General features: G+C 40.0%; 1 protein-coding gene across 1 annotated transcript in view; it reads left to right on the top strand.

The window, feature by feature from the left end:
• The window catches only part of SERAC1 (serine active site containing 1), a 57,828-nt gene that overhangs the window by 7,462 nt on the left and 32,196 nt on the right, over positions 1–18,170 (top strand). Inside the window, 5 exon segments of the mRNA XM_030558345.1 lie at positions 9,673–9,764; positions 11,738–11,774; positions 12,239–12,375; positions 14,336–14,425; positions 15,473–15,601. Coding sequence (XP_030414205.1) covers positions 9,674–9,764; positions 11,738–11,774; positions 12,239–12,375; positions 14,336–14,425; positions 15,473–15,601 — 484 coding nt within the window. The 5' untranslated portion in view covers position 9,673.

Genomic DNA, 18,170 nt, shown 5'->3' with positions numbered 1-18,170 from the left:
GCCAAGGTGGATGCTATCCAAAAGTGGCCTGTCCCAAGGTCAAAGAAACAGGTCCAATCCTTCTTAGGCTTGGCCGGATACTACAGGCGATTTGTACCACACTACAGCCAAATCGCTGCCCCATTGACCGACCTAACCAAAAAGACCCAGCCAAATGCCGTTAAGTGGACTAATGAGTGTCAAAAAGCCTTTACCCAGCTTAAGGCAACGCTCATGTCTGACCCTGTACTCAGGGCCCCGGATTTTGACAAACCATTCCTAGTAACCACAGATGCATCTGAGCGTGGTATAGGAGCAGTGCTCATGCAGGAAGCAACAGATCACAACTTCCATCCTGTCGTGTTTCTCAGCAAGAAACTGTCTGAGAGGGAAAGTCACTGGTCAGTCAGTGAAAAGGAATGCTATGCCATTGTGTACGCCCTGGAAAAGCTACGCCCATATGTTTGGGGACGGCGGTTCCAACTACAAACTGACCATGCTGCACTAAAGTGGCTTCATACTGCCAAGGGGAACAACAAGAAACTTCTTCGTTGGAGTTTAGCTCTCCAAGATTTTGATTTTGAAATTCAACACATCACAGGAGCTTCTAACAAAGTTGCTGATGCACTCTCCCGTGAGAGTTTCCCAGAATCCAGTAGTTAAAAAGTGTTCTTAAAATGTAAAAGTCTGTTAGTTATATACTTAGTAGTATATGTAAAGGTGCATGTGTTGTATTAATCTGTTTATTTTCAAGTTCTACAAGGAAATTGCCGCCAGTGAGCTTCCCCACTGTCTGCAATTTGGGGGGCGTGTCATAAACAGATAGCTAAGGGTTAATGTCTCTTTCACCTGAAACACCTGACCAGAAAACCAATCAGGAAACCGGATTTTTTCAACTTTGGGTGGAGGGAAGTGTGTGTCTGAGTCTTTTGTCTGTCTGCCTGTTTCCTCTGAGCTTTGGAGAAGTAGTTCTATTTTCTAGTCTTCTGTTTCTAAGTGTAAGGACAAAGAGATCAGATAGTAAGTTCTATGGTTTCTTTTCTTTGGTATTTGCATGAATATCAGTGCTGGAGTGCTTTGATTTGTATTCTTTTTGAATAAGGCTGTTTATTCAATATTCTTTTAAGCAATTGACCCTGTGTTGTATCATCTAATACAGAGAGCGCATTTGTTTGTATTTTTCTTTCTTTTTTATATAAAGCTTTCTTTTAAGACCTGTTCGAGTTTTTCTTTACTTCAGGGAAATTGAGTCTGTACTCACCAGGGAATTGGTGGGAGGAAGAAATCAGGGGAGTTCTGTGTGTTGGATTGCTAGCCTGATTTTGCATTCCCTCTGGGGGAATAGGAAAGTACTTTTGTTCCAGGATTGGGAACGGAGAGGGGGAATCACTCTGCGTAGTTTCACAGAGCTTGTGTCTGTGTATCTCTCCAGGAGCATCTGGAGGGGGGAAGGGAAAAAGGATTATTTCCCTTTGTTGTGAGACTCAAGGGATTTGGGTCTTGGGGTCCCCAGGGAAGGTTTTTCAGTGGGACCAGAGTGCCCCAAAACACTCTAATTTTTTGGGTGGTGGCAGCAGGTAGCAGGTCCAAGCTGGTAACTAAGCTTGGAGGTTTTCATGCTAACCCCCATATTTTGGACGCTAAGGTCCAAATCTGGGAATAAGGTTATGTCATAAACATTGGCCCAGAATTGACAGTTTTCCTCTGTAAGTGGAGTTATCTTCCGGAGTCCAGGGAAATATTTATATTCCTAACAGTTCTGTACTTCATCTATTCTATATTAAATAAATGGTAATCACTTACCATAAACAAATCCATGTACAACATGATGGGAAGGGCCATGTATTCTCAGATTATGAGATTTGTTAGACCTGCAGCTTCTTTGTTAAATGAAGAGATATAACTTAGCTCTTAAAAAGAGAATAGTCACATCCCTGTATTGCAAAATTAGACCTTGATCCTGCAAGTACTTGCATGTGAGAAGTGCCATTGAACTAGTTACTCATGTGCATGAATATTTTTATGATCAGTGCTTTTAGGACTGATCTTGCTTCAATTGCAGTTGGTGGGGAAAACTTCCATTATCTTCAGTGGGAGTAGAATAAAGTCCTTTGAGACCGATCTTTAAGGATACTGAGCCGCTAGAATTCCCATTAACGATGATTTGCAAAGGATTTTTTAAAAAGGGGGTGACATCTTTCCCTGACCCCTCCCCTCTGATTTTGAGTGGTTAGGGTTTTGGTTTTTCTTGCTTGTTACATTTTCTAATGTAAGGGCTAGTCTTTCCTGGTTTTAGTTCTGTCAGATGCTGGTGTGTCCAGTTCTGGTGCCCACAATTCAAGAAGGATGTTGATAAATTGAAGAGAGTTCAGAAAAGAGCAAGGAGAATGATTGATTGATTTAAAGGATTGTAAAACATGCTGTATAAGGATAGACAGCTCAATCTATTTAGCTTATCAATTGGAAGATTAAGGGATGACTTGATCACAGTCTATAAGTACCTACATGAGGAACAAATATTTCTATGGCCTATATTATACAGGAAGTCAGACTAGATGCCACAGTGGTTCTTTCTGGCCTTAGAATCTATGAATCTGGTATTTTGCACTGTCACACTTTGAAGTTTTAACACCTGCCCTTTCAATCAACAAATGTCCTTCTTCCAAAATGTTATTTAGCCATTGAAGTTAAAGAGGTGTTTAAAAGTTACCAAACAAACCAAATCCAAAAGGTTAAACAATGAAACCAAAAATCTTTTCCCCTCCTCTCATTTTGCTCAGTTTTCATTTTCTTGAGTCTTGTGAAATCCTTTCACTAGTTCTCCAGTCAATGTAGGCCTTGTCTACACTGTTTCAGGCGATTGCATACTCTGGTGTTAGTGATTTTGAGAACTGTAGTTTAGACAGCGTGCCAGCTGCCAACCGTCTTTCCAGCACCTTGTCAAAGGCAACTTGGAGGAGGGCATGCATAGACAAAGTGCCTTCACTCTGCCCCTTTCCCCATTAATTTAGGCTTATTTTGTGCAGAATTAGATATCACAGTGCTGAGAAATAGCCTGCTGGCTGCTGCTGTTATCTATGCTATGGTTTAACTAAGTTGATATTAGTAATGCTAGGAAATTTTTCTAAAGCCTCCGTAGCATGGACAGGACTATAGAGTTTTTCTGGGAACACAAGGCCCAAGCTTCATTGCAGGAGCTGAAGGGAAGGAACCAAGTGTCACAGGTCCAATTGAGTGTCCCCCTTCTGGCTGCTCGCCAGACTGCTGTGAGGTTACCTAGCTGCTAGATCCTCAAGTATTTTAAGCCTTTGGAGTCTGAATAGAGCCCAGGCACACACTTGAGGTGCAGAGCTTCTATGTAGAATCCCCTCCTGAGAGCTGTGACCACATGGCCCCCTGTGCAGCCCCTAGAACCAGTTCAGTCCTCCTGTAGTTTAAACACACCCTCTCCCAAATCTCCACCTGAAGGTGTGAGCCTTCTGGTTTACCTCTTCAAAGACCATGTAGCACACAACACATACAGACTTTGCACAGGACTCACAGTTCTGCTTGTTAATAGCATGAGAAATACACAGATCTTTTAAAAAATAATAAACCCTACATGTAATTCCCTGCCTCAGTTTCTTTACCACTCCAGAGTATTCTTTGGGCTTAGGTCAGAGTTCCTTGGGGCTATCTAGAATCTTTCTGTTCCAGTGCATGATTTATATTCTGAAACTTTAGGCCTTCTCTCTCCATCATGCCTTCTCTGACCTTGATTGGTCCATCCCCTTCCCCTCACAACTTCCTATGTTTATACAAGTCTTGACCTGGTGAGACATTTATAACCTGCTTTTGTCATGTCTCTTTGTCCTGCTTCAGGAACTTCCATTCTCCAGCCCCGTGCTGAGGGAAGTTGGAGGGAACTCATTTCCCAATTTGGAAACCCTCCTTAGCATAACTATTGTGTGGTCAGGGAATAATTGTTAAGATTGACAACTCTCCGTTGCTGGTATGGGGAAGATGTGAGAGGGTCTTGCCAGCAGTGGTGAAATCCCTATTGAGATATAACAATTTTCATAACAACAACTCCATATTATTAGAATTAGTAAATTGTACAAATAAGACTCCCCAAATCATCACACGGAGCAACTGCTCCTTTTTCTTGGAAGGAGTGGAACAGTATTAATCAGAAACTAACAAATACTAAAAAAGGGCACAAGCCCATTTTTATTTTTTTCCATTTGGAGATCACTTTAAATTAACTGGGAGTTCCAAGTGCCCAAGATCAGGCCCATAAAGACTTTTCTTATGGGAGCACTGTCAGTGTGTGCATGCATTAGTTTGTCATTTTGAGTTAGTAAGAACTGTGGTCATATGGTGACTTAATTTGACATTTGTTTATTTAAAAGGCATTTTTATAGTCCCAATATAATTAGTTAATTGTTGAACACATGTTTGATAGTACTCATTTGTTTTTTAAATGCATTTTAAGAAATTAATGTCTTCATTAATGCAGCTTATATAAGTATATGAACACAAACATCCAATGATACAGTCAACCTGTGGAACTCAGCCAGAGGATGTTGTGAAGGCCAAGACTATAACAGGGTTCAAAAAAGAACTAGATACATTCATGGAGGGTAGGTCCCCTCCATCAATGGCTATTAGCGAGTATGGGCAGGGGTGGTATCCCTAGCCTCTGTGTGCCAGAAATTGGGAGTGGGCGACAGGGTATGGATCACTTGATAATTGCCTGTTCTGTTCATTTGGGGCACCTGGCATTGGCCACTGTTGGAAGACAGAGTACTGGGCTAGATGGACTTTTGGTCTGACCCAGTATGGCCGTTCTTATGTTCTTTCCTATAATAAAATAATAATTCTGTGTGTTACCGTAGTGTACCTAGGGACATATTATAATTTTTGTTTTGTTTATATTTTACAGTAACCTACCATATCTGTATTAACAGTAATCCTGGGTTTGGAATCTACCTTTAGTATTCTTATGGAATCCATCACTACATTGGAAGAAACGTGTTCCAAATATTCTGGAAAGACTTTGAACATGTATTAGGATTTGCCATAAAGTGCTCAGTATTAGTTATAATTATTACTGTGATCAAAAGTAGGAGTGGTTTTCCATTGTCTGATAATGTATTGCCGGATCTTCCCATGTATTGACTCCATTGGGTCTCTTGTCTTATGGGATCCATTTGAACCCGTTTGATTACCAATATTCAAACTGTAATGCACACAGAACAATCACACTTGGGTAAAAAATGCCACATATATCTATATAAAATATGAATGGTAACACATCTCTTCTGGATTCCCATCACTTCCTTGTGAAACTGGATAGGAACATACTATGTAGGAACCTGTACACAATTTTTTATATTTTTATAATATTTTGTTTATTTTTATAGTATGTACTATAGACATACTATGTAGGAACCTGTAATGGAAAGTAAGTAATGAAGTCATTCAGCCTTCAACTCATCAGTTCAAACTTCTGAACCTCAACTACTTGCGTTCCATCATCTTGTTTTGAGAACTGCAACCTTAACTCTGTCTTCTGGTTTTCCAATGTTTATGAGTGTATTTGTTTGTTTAATTCTAATATTATAAGACACGTACTGGGCAGTCAGTGAAATAAGGTAGTAACTTTAAGAGTTTTTAATAAAGTTTTATTGACTCAGTACATCTCTTCTTATAAGCTTTTTATGCCAGATCTGATTCTGAGCCCCATGTAGACAATAAATACTTAATTTAGCCAAGAACACTTTACCTCTTCTTGAATCCACATCTGAACATAATAGACTGCCCAGAGCCCTAGTGTTAATTTAGATTTAGTTAGTAGAACAGTATCTTCTAATTTTTCTTGGTATTGTAATTTGAAAATGTTGAAAGTTATCAAGTATTAGAGTTATTCACTTGGAGGACAGAAAATTAAAATATCTGCTGAGACAATGCAGTTAAATCTTGGTATCTTCCCTGACATTAGGGTAATAGGTCCCATATAAATCATATGCAGAAGGAGTAACCCTTATTCTGTAACACTTAAACCCATTATGACCATAAAGGGGACATCTGTAGGGGGAACACAATCAACTTCCCTCAATATGTGATGCTTCTCTTGTATCTTAATGTTATATCCTGAGATTTCCGCATGAAATTTAAGACATGAAAGAGAATCTGAATACACATCTCTTATTGTTGCGTCAAATTCAGCCAATAATAGTCAAATTCTATGTCACTGACAGTATTGCATTTCGTTTGAAGTTTTCTTCAGAATTTGTTTGAAGAATAGAGTGGAGCTGTGCAGAAACTGCTCAAATACTAGTGCATTTCCAAGTGTAGATCTGCACAGGAGTTAACTCTGCTAGAAGCAGTATTAAATCCCTTCAGTGGACTAGGGGAGGAGGGTAGTGCATGGTGATTCAGGCCCGATGAGACAGTATTATTCTTTCTCTGGAACAAGGGAACATTATTTAATGTTAAGAGAACTGTGTACCACATTTGAACATAAGAATGTTTTGGAGCTTAAGGTATTAGACAGGGACTTAGGAGATCTTGGTTCAGTTCGCCGTTCTGACACAAACTTCCTATGTTACTTGGGCAAGTGACTTAAATCACTTTGGGCTTGATAGTGATTCCCTTACTTACATTGAATAGCACCTAATTTCTTCAGTGGTGGCACTGACTTCAGTGGTACTACTTGAGTAAGAGAGAATCGTACGGGCTTGTCTGCACTACCACTTAAGTTGATATAACCCATGTTGTTTATGGGTGTGGAAAAAGCCACTCTCCCGAGCGACACAAATTACATTGACTTAAAGCGGTGTCCACACCTCACTCTGTTGGCAGCAGACACTCTCCTGCCGACATACCTTTTGCCTCTAGTTGAGGTGGAATAATTATGACGACGGGAGAGTGCTCTCCAGTCAGCATAGCCCATCTTCACCAGAAGCTGCAGCTGCGCCTATGTAGCGTGGTAGTGTAGACTAGCTCTATGTAGTTGATAAAATTGCAGTGTGGCTATCTAAGCCTCAGTTTCCCATGTGTAAAAGGGGATAATGGTAGTTACATATGTCACAGCGTTGTTGTGAGCATAAACCCATTACTATTTGAGAGGCACTCAGATACTTCAGTGGCAGACTGACTGTTGTATGTTCTTTTGGCAAAATTAATTATTCAGAGCTTCCATATTCTTAAAATATGCTTTGTGGTTGTGGTGGGGACTGTATTCACATCAGATATCTATTTTGCTTCATGCCTGACCTCTCTCTATAGTAGAACAGTGGTTTTCCAACTTTTTTTTCTGGAGACCCAGTTGAAGAAAATTGTTGATGCCTGTGACTGCACAAAGCTGGGGATAAGGAGTTTGGGGTATGGGCTGGGGCGGAGGGGTAGGGTGTGAGGGTAAAGGCTGTGGGATAGGGCCGGGAATGAGGGGTTCAGGGTGTGGGAGGAGGCTCAGGGCTGGGGCAGGGAGTTGTGGTTCAGGAGGGGTCAGGACTCTGGGCTGGAGATGCAGGAAGGGGTTCTGGGTTTGTGGGGGTTCAGGGCTGGAGCAGGTGGTTGGAGTGCAGGAAGGGGTCAGGGGTCTGGGCTGGGGGTGTAGGCTCTGGGGTGGGGCTGGGGATGAGTTATTTGGGGTACAAAAAGGGGTTTCAGGTTTTGGGGGGCTCAGGGCTGGGACAGGAGATTGGGACATGGACTTACCTCTGGCGGCTCCTAGTCAGTGGCACAGCTGGGATGCAGAGGCAGGCTTCCTGCCTACCCTGGTACCACGGACCGCGCTGTGCCCCGGAAGCAGCCAGCAACAGGTCCAGCTCCTCATTACTCTCGCCCACGGGCACTGCCCCCCCCCCCAGCTCCCATTGGCTGGTTTCCGGCCAATGGGAATGCAGAGCTGGTGCTTTGGGTGGGGGCAGCACGCGCAGCTCCATGGCCCCCCTGCCTAGAAGCTGGACCCGATGCTGGCCACTTCTGGGGCGCAGCATGGTGTTGGAAAAGGTAGACATTATCCTGCCTTAGCTGGGCAGCACTGCCGATGAGACTTTTAACGTCCCGGTCAACGGTGCGGACCAGAGCAAGGTGACCCAGTGCCTTACATGCTGCGATCCAGTACTGGGTCGCAACCCATGGTTTGAAAAACACTGTAGTAGACTGTAGTGCAGTCACAGTCCTGATAATATTCTACCTCTTCTTAATGTTGAGGGAGCTATAGTTTCACACACTAGAAAATATCCTCCACCTGTTAGCTACAGCTATTCTTTGCTTCTTTTCTTTTATGAGGGTAGTTGTTTCTGTAGGATAGTGCTTAACCTCCTTACTGTGCTTGATCTTCATCAGCTCAGGCCATGACAGAAATTTAGAGCAAAGCATATGTTTATCAAGTGTAGACTTTTACCTTCTTGGATCAGGACTGAGGGTACGATTTTTGGCACATAATTATTTAGTAAATTTCACAGCAGAGGTGCAGGGAAAAACTAAGTCACAGTAAAAGGGCGAGGGGTTGAAGAGCGAGCCCGCATTAGCAGCTCTTGTCGCACAGAGCTGGGCCTAGCTCACTACTCTGGGTGCTGCAACCTATCTCATGTGGTTGCAGCACCACTCAGGTTTGGTCATCCACCCCTATATTTCCATCTACAGAGAGGCGGATGGGCCGCACCAGAGTGGTATTGTGACTGTATGGGTAGCTAGGTTGCAGTGCTAATCAGATTTGGCCAATTCACTCTTCTGTATTCATCTGCAGAAGAGTGGAAGGGCCAAACCTGAGTGGTATTGCAATGCGCAGAGTCAGGACCTGGACTGAGCCCCACAGGACAGGAGCTGGTGCTGCAGAATGAGTACAGTGTGGGCTCCTCATGGACTCTGTTCAGATTCATGATTACCATGAACATTGTGACCTCCATGTGAAAACTGTAGCCCTAATCATAACTCTTTTAACGGCAGAAGACTTCTAACATTTTCTGTGAAATATATCTTTCAAAGATGTAAATGTTTTTGTTGTTGAAAGCCCTATCAAACAGACGGTTGTATGAACAAAATCAGTTCTAAACATTAAGAACAATGAGATTACTACATATTGGTGGTTGAAAAGCGTGTATGATGCAGAGTAATGTCTTGAAATGAATAGCTACTAAGGTGCAGCAATGGACAGGGATGGCTATATGTATTTTGCCTCCCCAAGCATGGCAGGCAAGTGGCTTTCGGAGGCATGCCTGCGGGAGGTCCGTTGTTCCCACGCCTTCGGAATACCTGCCACGGAATTGCCTCTGAAACTGCGGGACCGGTGGACCTCCTGCAGGCATGCCGCCAAAGGCGGCCTGACTGCCACCCTCATGGTGACCAGCAGGCCACCCCCTGCGGCTTGCCGCCCCAGGTTTGCACTTGGTGCACTGGTGCCTGGCACTGCCCCCTGGCAATGGAGACTTACTAGAGGAGAGAGGTAATTTGAAAAATATGCACCGTAAAATCAACTGTAACACACAGTTTTATAAAGCACTGTGTTAAACTTTTATCATTGAAGTGTAAGCTACCAAATGCAGTAATTTATAGATTTCTTAGGTTCTAGCTGTTTGTCACTTCAGTGTTCAATATAAATGAATAATGCTTTTCTGCTCTTGAGGGGAGAAGACACAGAAATTTGCTGCAGGTTTTTAATTATATTATCTAAATTAATAATTTTTGTTTGTACATCTACAGAATGTCGTTGGCTGCTTATTGTGTATTTTGCTGCAGAAGAATAGGAACTTCTGGTCCAACCACAAAAAGTGATCTGCAGTGGAAAGATATCAGTAAGTGCAATTCTGTAAATATCAACCCAATGAGCTCATAAAAATGAGTTTGTTGCTACAATAAGCTGTGTATTTACATTATGTATTGGACTTCGCAAGATAATATTAGGAAGGTCTACATACCATTTGTAACCCCAAAATACTTGGAGATGATATGTTCATGTTTTCAGTCTCTCTCCCATACCTCCAATGTATTGCCATCACTGACCTTGTCAAACAGAGTTGTCATTTAAAATATCATTATTATGCTTCAGTGTCAACACTTCATTGACATGAGTGGCGTAGCTAGCATTGCTCAGATAGATAGCTCTGCACTGGTTAATGCTTTATTCATATCACAAAGGACTAGCTTCACAACCGTAAAGGCTAGAAACTGAATTTATTTGGGGGGGAGGGGGGAAAGACCCAGAAGATTTTTAGAACACAAGATGGCAGTCTCCCAAAAAATTACCATCTCATTAAGCTTCCATAAACTGACCTCATTCAATGTCTATTTTTTCACTCTTGTACCATAGGAGCAAACTTATCCTGAGATTCTTAAAGCAAGGGGCAACATTTGAGTAAACGTAGCTCCTGGGTTCTTTTCCTGCCTGCCTGCTGGCAGTACACCTTCTGCCCTTCTTTCTTACTCTCTATCTTTCTTCTGCTTTCCCTCTCTAGCAGGAGAGCCCTCTGGATTCCTAATCTCTCTGCCCCAGCATCGAAGATTGGATACTTCCATTCTTGATAGATAGCAGACTTTGTGTTTCATGCCTGTTTCACCTTCCCTGTCAGTAACTTTTCCAGCATGTAGCTACTTCTTGTGTTCATGCCAGAAATCTTTGAGAAGCCTGCTCCATGCTACTTCCCTGCAAGGACAGAACCTGGTGGAGTGGGAGGTGGGGCAAGTCTCCAAAGGAAGTTTATTCTTGACAGGATGAGATATGTCCTATTAGGATTCGCTTCTCCCAGTAGTAACAGACCCTCTCCATTGGCTCCTCTGGAATCCAAAAACAAGCTCACCTTGTCTAGGTATAAAATGCCTTAGGCCTGGCCAGTGTCCTTAGAATTAAAGTGTAAAGCACTATAAGCTCCAAGTACTGTGTCAGCTGTCCTGTTTAGATGAATAAGATTTGACTGAATTCCTGTAAAGAAAACCTATTAGAGAGACCTTTGCAAGACTTGACAGATAAGAGCATGTATCTTCCTGTATTTATCCCCGCACAACAGAGATCTCAGTGAAATTATTTATTTAAAGAAGGAGTCTTCCTCGGAGTTTATGGCAACAGTTCAGTAGTAGTCATATTGTTGATCACCAGCTACTGAGCTTATGAATGTTACCAGCAAGAGAGAATAATATTGAAGAGAAGACAAATATACTGTCAGTAATAAATGATTTATTAGCTTATTTAGCTGTGGGAGCAGGGAATTTTGTAATTTAAAACTAGAGGGGAAGAATGTAGAACAGGGGTAGGCAACCTATGGCACAGGTGCCGAAGGCGGCACGCGAGCTGATTTTCAGTGGCACTCACACTTCCTGGGGGTCCTGGCCACCAGTTTGGGCGGCTCTGCATTTTAATTTAATTTTCAATGAAGCTTCTTAAACATTTTAAAAGCCTTATTTACGCCACATACAACAATAGTTTAGTTATATATTATAGACTTACAGAAGGAGACCTTCTGAAATCTTTAACATGTATTATTTCTGGTACGCGAAACCTTAAATTAGAGTGAATAAATGAAGATTCGGCACACCACTTCTGAAAGGTTGCTGAGCCCTGACGTGGAAAATAGAATCTGTCAATAGTTTTCAACTACTGAAAAGATGGAGTCAGTAACAGAAAAATGAGTATGAAAAGCCTGCTCTATTCCTCTTTAAAATTTTTATCATCTTTGATGTACAGTATCCAGAACTGATCAGATGCCTTAATATTTTAATAACAATTTGTATGCACACCGTTTGTTTGACCATGGATGTTCTTTATTTGTTTAAGGAAAAATTTCAAAATTAACTGGATCACTTATTCTCGGGTAAGTTGTAACTAACAATTACCCATTTAATTTAATTTAATCTTTTATTTATATCTAAAGTTATTTCACTTCCCAAAAAAAGGATGTTGCTAAAGTATCTGTAAACATGAAGTACCTTAAGTTTTAAATGATAACTGAACATCTTTGCATATTTTAAAGTACTGTCCATTAAGATAACTTCTCTTTCTTTGCCCTGATTATTTGAGACACTATACTGGCCCCTGCAACATGTCAAACACTTGATTACAAAGAAGATCAAATGTGTATATTGTATTTTATAAAATATATTCTCTATAGAGCAAATAATGATTTACCGTAAAACAGTTTTCAACCTATATTTGCTGCCTTCATTCTTTGCATTTGTATTTGTAGATAATATGGTGGGCCCTTCTGGCCTTAAACTCTATGACTAATACAGTATTTATATTCCATTTTCTTTTCTTCCTTTCTTTTTTTTTTTTTAGAGGTTTTGTATTTATTACATATGAAGTTCTGGCCCTAAAGAAGTTACTGACAATCGATACTCAAGCTGTACAGCAAGAGAAACTGAAGTCTTATATTTATTTAAATACAGTTTCTTTAGATCCCAGTGAATCTCAAGGTAAGATTGTGTGCTGAGAGACAGAACTAAGAGAGCAGCTTTTCAAACAACATGTGAGACACTGGGATGGTAAAAGAGGACTAAAAAGAATATGGTCACACTGCGTGGTCCCATAATAAACATAGTTTGAGATTTTCTATTGTGCTGATAGGAAGCATAGCACAGAACTTGCATGCTGCAGTCCCACCCTTGGCAGATCCCCTCCCACCCCAGCACGTGCCCTCCACCCGGGCTGCAAAGGAGTCATTGGAGGTGGCATCCTCACTGCTGTTTTTGACAGTGCTTATACCTAGGGATTCCTGTCCCATCTGGGTACAGAGGTTTTAGGGCTCTCATATGCCTCTCTGGACCTTTTGCATGGCACACAGGGGCTGGAGTGGGGGTGAGGATCTCAACAGTAATAAATGCAATTGTCAGTGCTGAATACTGTTCAGCTGTGCTGTCTTGCGTCACACAAGGTATGCATTCAATTTTTCCTCTTCCAGAGGCAAATGGTAAAGATTATTACCTATTCATTCTCCTTCCTTTATTTTTTTGAGCGTCATCTGACACACATGTATAACTGCTGATCACTTAAACTGACACTGTTTCATGGACCCCTGAAAACAGCCATGTTATCATTCTTATTAGGAAATGGAACTGGAGTTGTTTCATCTCTTGTATAATCTAAGTGTTAGAGAACTGTTGTAATCTTGTAACAAAATCACTTCTATGCTTTTATTGTTCCTTATCCATATTATTTGGCCACAGAGTTTAAGTGTTTCAGAAAATGATTATCTCATAAATTAAAAAGCACTGTGAAGTTACTATAATTCTTTCATATAGGAAATATGTTAGCTGAACTTTTTATCTTCTTGAATGTAATTTCCAAAAAAAAAAAATTATTAAAAAATCCTAAAACCCTGTGGTCCTTTATATAAAGCATCTTTCTAACTGAAAAGTTGGGCAACTGTTTCAGAACTTAACAGGCTGTTTAAGTAAATAAAATTTTAGACTGGTAAAGCTCTCTCTCTCCCTCTGCGCACATTGGTTTTATTCTTTTACATTTTAAATGGTGAACATGAATGGTGTCATTGTAGATGTAGAGATTGACGTTTTTAATCTCAGTCCATAGATACACTGCATAACAGACTAGGAAGAATTTCCTTTTTCTATTAGTTCACATATAGTAGTACGAGAGGCAAAATAATATGGACCTACTATATTAAAGGGAATATAAAACTAAATGTTTTAGTTACAGCAACACTGACATGCAAGCAGCTCTTGGTTTGATGTTGGTAATAAACAACACAAATCATTCAGCGTGCCAGTGAGTGTGTAGATAAGCTTTGGTAACAAATCCCTACTTTTGTGAAAAGCCGGAGGGTCTTTAATGTCCAGGCGGAGACAACAGGACCTCACCTCCTCATCTGAAAGACCCACGCACAATAAAATGCCTACTTTGAAAGGATAAAGAGTTAAGTTTAATTCTGCTGTAACTTCAGTTTATAGTTTAATGGGAACTGATTATTTCAAATCTTAAGCCACTCCTCCAGTTTAAAGAAAAAAAAGTGACAGTCTTTTGTCCTATTTATATGTGCATTAATTTTTCGTTTGATGTCAGTGGGAAGCACACCTATGTAAAGAGAATAACCTAAAATACAAAAGAGAACAATGTGCAATATTCTTCCATAGTAACTGTTTGAAGAGTTTTTTTAAAACCTTTAAGATTGTTGGTTCCTTGGCATAGCTCAGTGGTTTGAGCATTGGCCTGCTAAACCCAGGGTTGTGAATTCAATCTTTGAGGGGGCCACTTAAGGAATTGGGACAAAAATCTGTCTGGGGATTGGTCCTGCTGTGAGCAGGGGGTTGGATTAGATGGTCTCCCGAGGTCCCTTCCAACCCTGATGTTCTATGATTCTATGAGAATACTACAACAATTCCCTTATCAACCTTGAATAAGCCTATAATATTTTCATAGGACTCACATACAAGGCAAGAAAAGAACTTCATAAAATAGTGAGGAAAATACTAGAAACTGAAGCTAAAATTCTCCGGAGACCTTTTGATGGTAGGCATTAAAAGTGGAAATGCTGGCTTGTCTGTGATTAATATTCATGTTTAGAAAAGTACAAATCTGTTACCTTTAGAAAATAGAAGCATTTTTCTTATGTATCTGATACTAGTTTGTAGTTATAATATTCCTACGTTTGTAATATTTCATGCCACTTTTACAAACAGTGTGTTTAAAGGAAAGTTACATGCATTATATTTTGATAACAAGTGTTAGACACATACTAGGACAGAATTCTGCATCCTCTTTCAGAAGAGATTTGAAGCTTAAAACTTTTGTGATGCTGAAAGCATTGTTTGATGAAGAAGTCGTAGAAGATTTTTCATTTTACGAACTAGGTGTGAGTGTGTGACACTCTTCAGCAAGATTGTTGCTGGTGTTAATTGAAAGGAATGCAACCTCTTTGGGGTGTGTGTGTGTGTGTATGTGTTAGAGCACAGGACTTGGTGTCAGGTCTTAAAGGTTCAATTCCTGATTCTGCCATCAGCTTGATATGGCATGTTGGGCAAATAACTTTCTATCTGCCCTCATTTACCCATCTCTTAAATGGATATAATATGTACCTCAAAGAACTGTTGTGAGTGCGGTTCAGTAGATTAAGGCCCAGATCCTTAAGAGTTGCTGATCACCTCCAACTCCCACTGAAGCCAATGGCAGTTATGGCTGGTAAGCACTATACAGGATCAGTTCTTAAATATAAATAAAGCATTTTGAAATCCTCAGTTTAAAGATACTATATAAGTATAAAATGTAAAAAGATGAGGTGAAATCCTGGCCCTATTAAATTAAATGAAAACAAACTCCCACTGATTTCAGTAGGATCAGGATTTTGGCCATGGTCTTCTGAAGATTGTTGCTTCCATTTTATTGGTCTATTATCAATTTTTTGATATTGTAGCACTTATTAAATGATTGCACCATAAATGGTTATTAAGTCATATTAGTAATCCAGGAAATAGTATTTTTGGTTGGTAAATAAGGTGACTATGAAAGAGAATTACTTATTAATTTTAACATTATATGTATGTGATTTTTTTGGTAAAGAACATTTCAGTAAGTTTGCAGAAGATCATGAACGTGCCTTGTGGGTCCTCTTGAAGAGAAGTCAATCAGAAGACAGAATTGTTCGACTGCAGGCGGTGCAGCAACTGGCAGAGAACAGTCACTGGCATGGTAATGTGTGCTGTGACAACCTAACCAATCTTTGAAACATGATGAGATCTCATTTAACTGCTCTATATTCACTGGCAAATACTAACGTGAAAAGGGGCTGGTAGCCAAAGGAGAAAGCAGATATTCTTTTGGAAAATGGTTTTCAAATTTTTTTCTTTAAATTTTAAATTTATCGCTGATTAAAGGCACCCATATGCACAAAACAGCACATGTGACTGTAGTGCAGGCTTCCCCATGCTGCCCCACCCATGTGCCTCAATCTTGACCACCTCTAGACAAGAGAATGTAGCTTAGTTTCTGTATCTTTTAGTTCTTTGACCTTTGTGTTGGGACTGCCAACAAGTTCGCCTGTTGTGGCAGCTTGGTGGTGTCCATTTGTCCACTAGGGACAGGACTGAGGCTATCAAACACAATTCATGAAGACCACTTAAAAGCTATTGGATAGTAACAACTATGGGTTACTACCAGTTTGGTCTAGATTTGATGTGGCAGCCTGGAGGTGAAAGATTTTTCATGCTATTATCATCCTAAAACATTCATTCTACCCTAAAGTATTTTTTTAATGTCTGTGAGAGCTCAGAGAGAAGTAGAAACCTCCCCCACACTTAGTTAAGAGAACTTTTCTTTGAGGCCAATCTAGCTTCATGTTCCTGTATTATAAGTTATAGCTTCCAGCTATTTATAATAAATGCTGACATTCTTTTATGTTAAAGGAGCTATTGTGTCTTGTGTTTACCCTTTTCAGAATGAAAACTCAATTTTGTTATTTAGATTCTTTACAGTATGTTTATACTTAGAAAATCCCAAGGTTCCTGTCGTTATTTTTTCAGAGCTCAGTTTCTGGCAAATGTGGTAGAATTGCTTGGCATGTATCAATGCATTCTTTGCTGTGTTAGCAGTGCAAAAACATATGCTTCTATCCTTCACTTCTACACTCCAAAATCTTTCTCTTAGTGGTAGAATTTTGGGAGCTCTGAGGTCTTTTGTACATCCAGATATATTGAGGGATAATAAGGGAAGTGTCATACTATTATCAGGTGCATGTACATCATATAGTACTCCTGAGAAAATGTGCTTTCTGATTTTTTGCTGGGGAACTAGAGGAATGTACACTTGCTTATGTTGTTGGTACATTTAGTTCTACCAGGTCCACAGACACAGCTACAATGCCAAAGCTCAAGTACAGGGAAGAATCTAGCCCATAACCTCCAGGCCAATCAGGTATTTCTTTTTCAGCACTTAGGTTGACAGCGCAAAGTAAAGTTAATTAGCTGAGAATGCAAAACAGAGTGAGATTATGAACAGTTTATCAAATAAAGTAGGATAGCCATTTTACTTAAAATCTTATATTAAGTGCAGCATCCTTTTCCAATCTTCTTCTGTTGATTCATTTCTCTCTGGGTAGAAGATGCACTTTAGAAGGATTCTAAATAATACCACTGAGGAAAGACTGGAACAGCACTTAAAATCAGTTACTAAAGTGTCCAGTCTGTAGAGCTGTCATGCATAGTCCCGGAGATGGTTGCGTTTCAGCAAAGGATGCACTGAGTCAGGTGACGTTATTTTCATTTCTATTTTAGCATTTTTTTAATAATAAAATGTTAAGATTGCATCTTGACTTAATCTCTTGTTTTCATTCCCTCAATTTTTTTCCCATAAATTCTCCTTTTGGGACTGTTGTTGTCTTTCTGATCAGAGCCCAAAGCTCAACTTTACTTTTAAAGTTTGAAGATCTGTTCAGCTCTGTTTGATTTGTGTGAACAGGGAATATAATATACTTGCACCTGAATTCTTTTTATACGTAAGGGTGTCCAAAAACTGCAAGCCACTGTCTTGTTGTGGAAATCACAACTTCTAACACATACTGTAACTTTTTATAGTTGCTACAAATTTGAGTAGTGTTGGGACCCCAGGCGCCAACTTACAATGCCACTTGTCATGATGTTGCAATGCTAATCACTCAAACTTCTCCCATCCTCCCCTCAGTCATGACAGAGTGGTGCCCTGGCCAAATTTGAGTAAGTGGCGCTGGAACTTGATTCACTAAAATTTGGCTCTGCACCAAAATTATAACATTAAAAAAAGTGGCTGCAACTTTTGAACCAAAAATCACCACTTTCTTACAGCCTTATTTATACATATATAACTCAAAAATTGCTGAATGTTAAAATGTCAAACCTCACTTGTGGTTCTGTGTCTGAATGACAAACAGATGTTTAGTAAGTTTGGAAAATAAATTAGAATAAAAAAATGTAAGTAAATAAAGATTCACTTTCACATATGCACATTATTATATTAGCAAATGTACAAGTGGTACAATAAAGATGGAAAGTTCAAAATACAAAATATAAAGTCTGGAAATAAAACAGGTTTATGTCAGAAAAAAAGAAAAATGTCAAAAGGGCTTATGTAAGCATCATGCATAGTTTAGCCATTCAGTAACTTTGAGGTCAAAAATATGAGTCTTGAAAATCCTCCTGATAAGACCATCACAAGACAGCAATCATTGAGTAGGTGTGCATCCGCAACTATGAAGAGGGCTGTCTCTGAGTCTCTTGGTGTAGTCATT

Source organism: Gopherus evgoodei, chromosome 3 (assembly GCF_007399415.2).
Source record: "Gopherus evgoodei ecotype Sinaloan lineage chromosome 3, rGopEvg1_v1.p, whole genome shotgun sequence".
Lineage (NCBI taxonomy): Eukaryota > Metazoa > Chordata > Testudines > Testudinidae > Gopherus > Gopherus evgoodei.
Note: the sequence above shows the minus strand (reverse complement) of the source record. Positions and strands in the feature narration are given on the sequence as shown.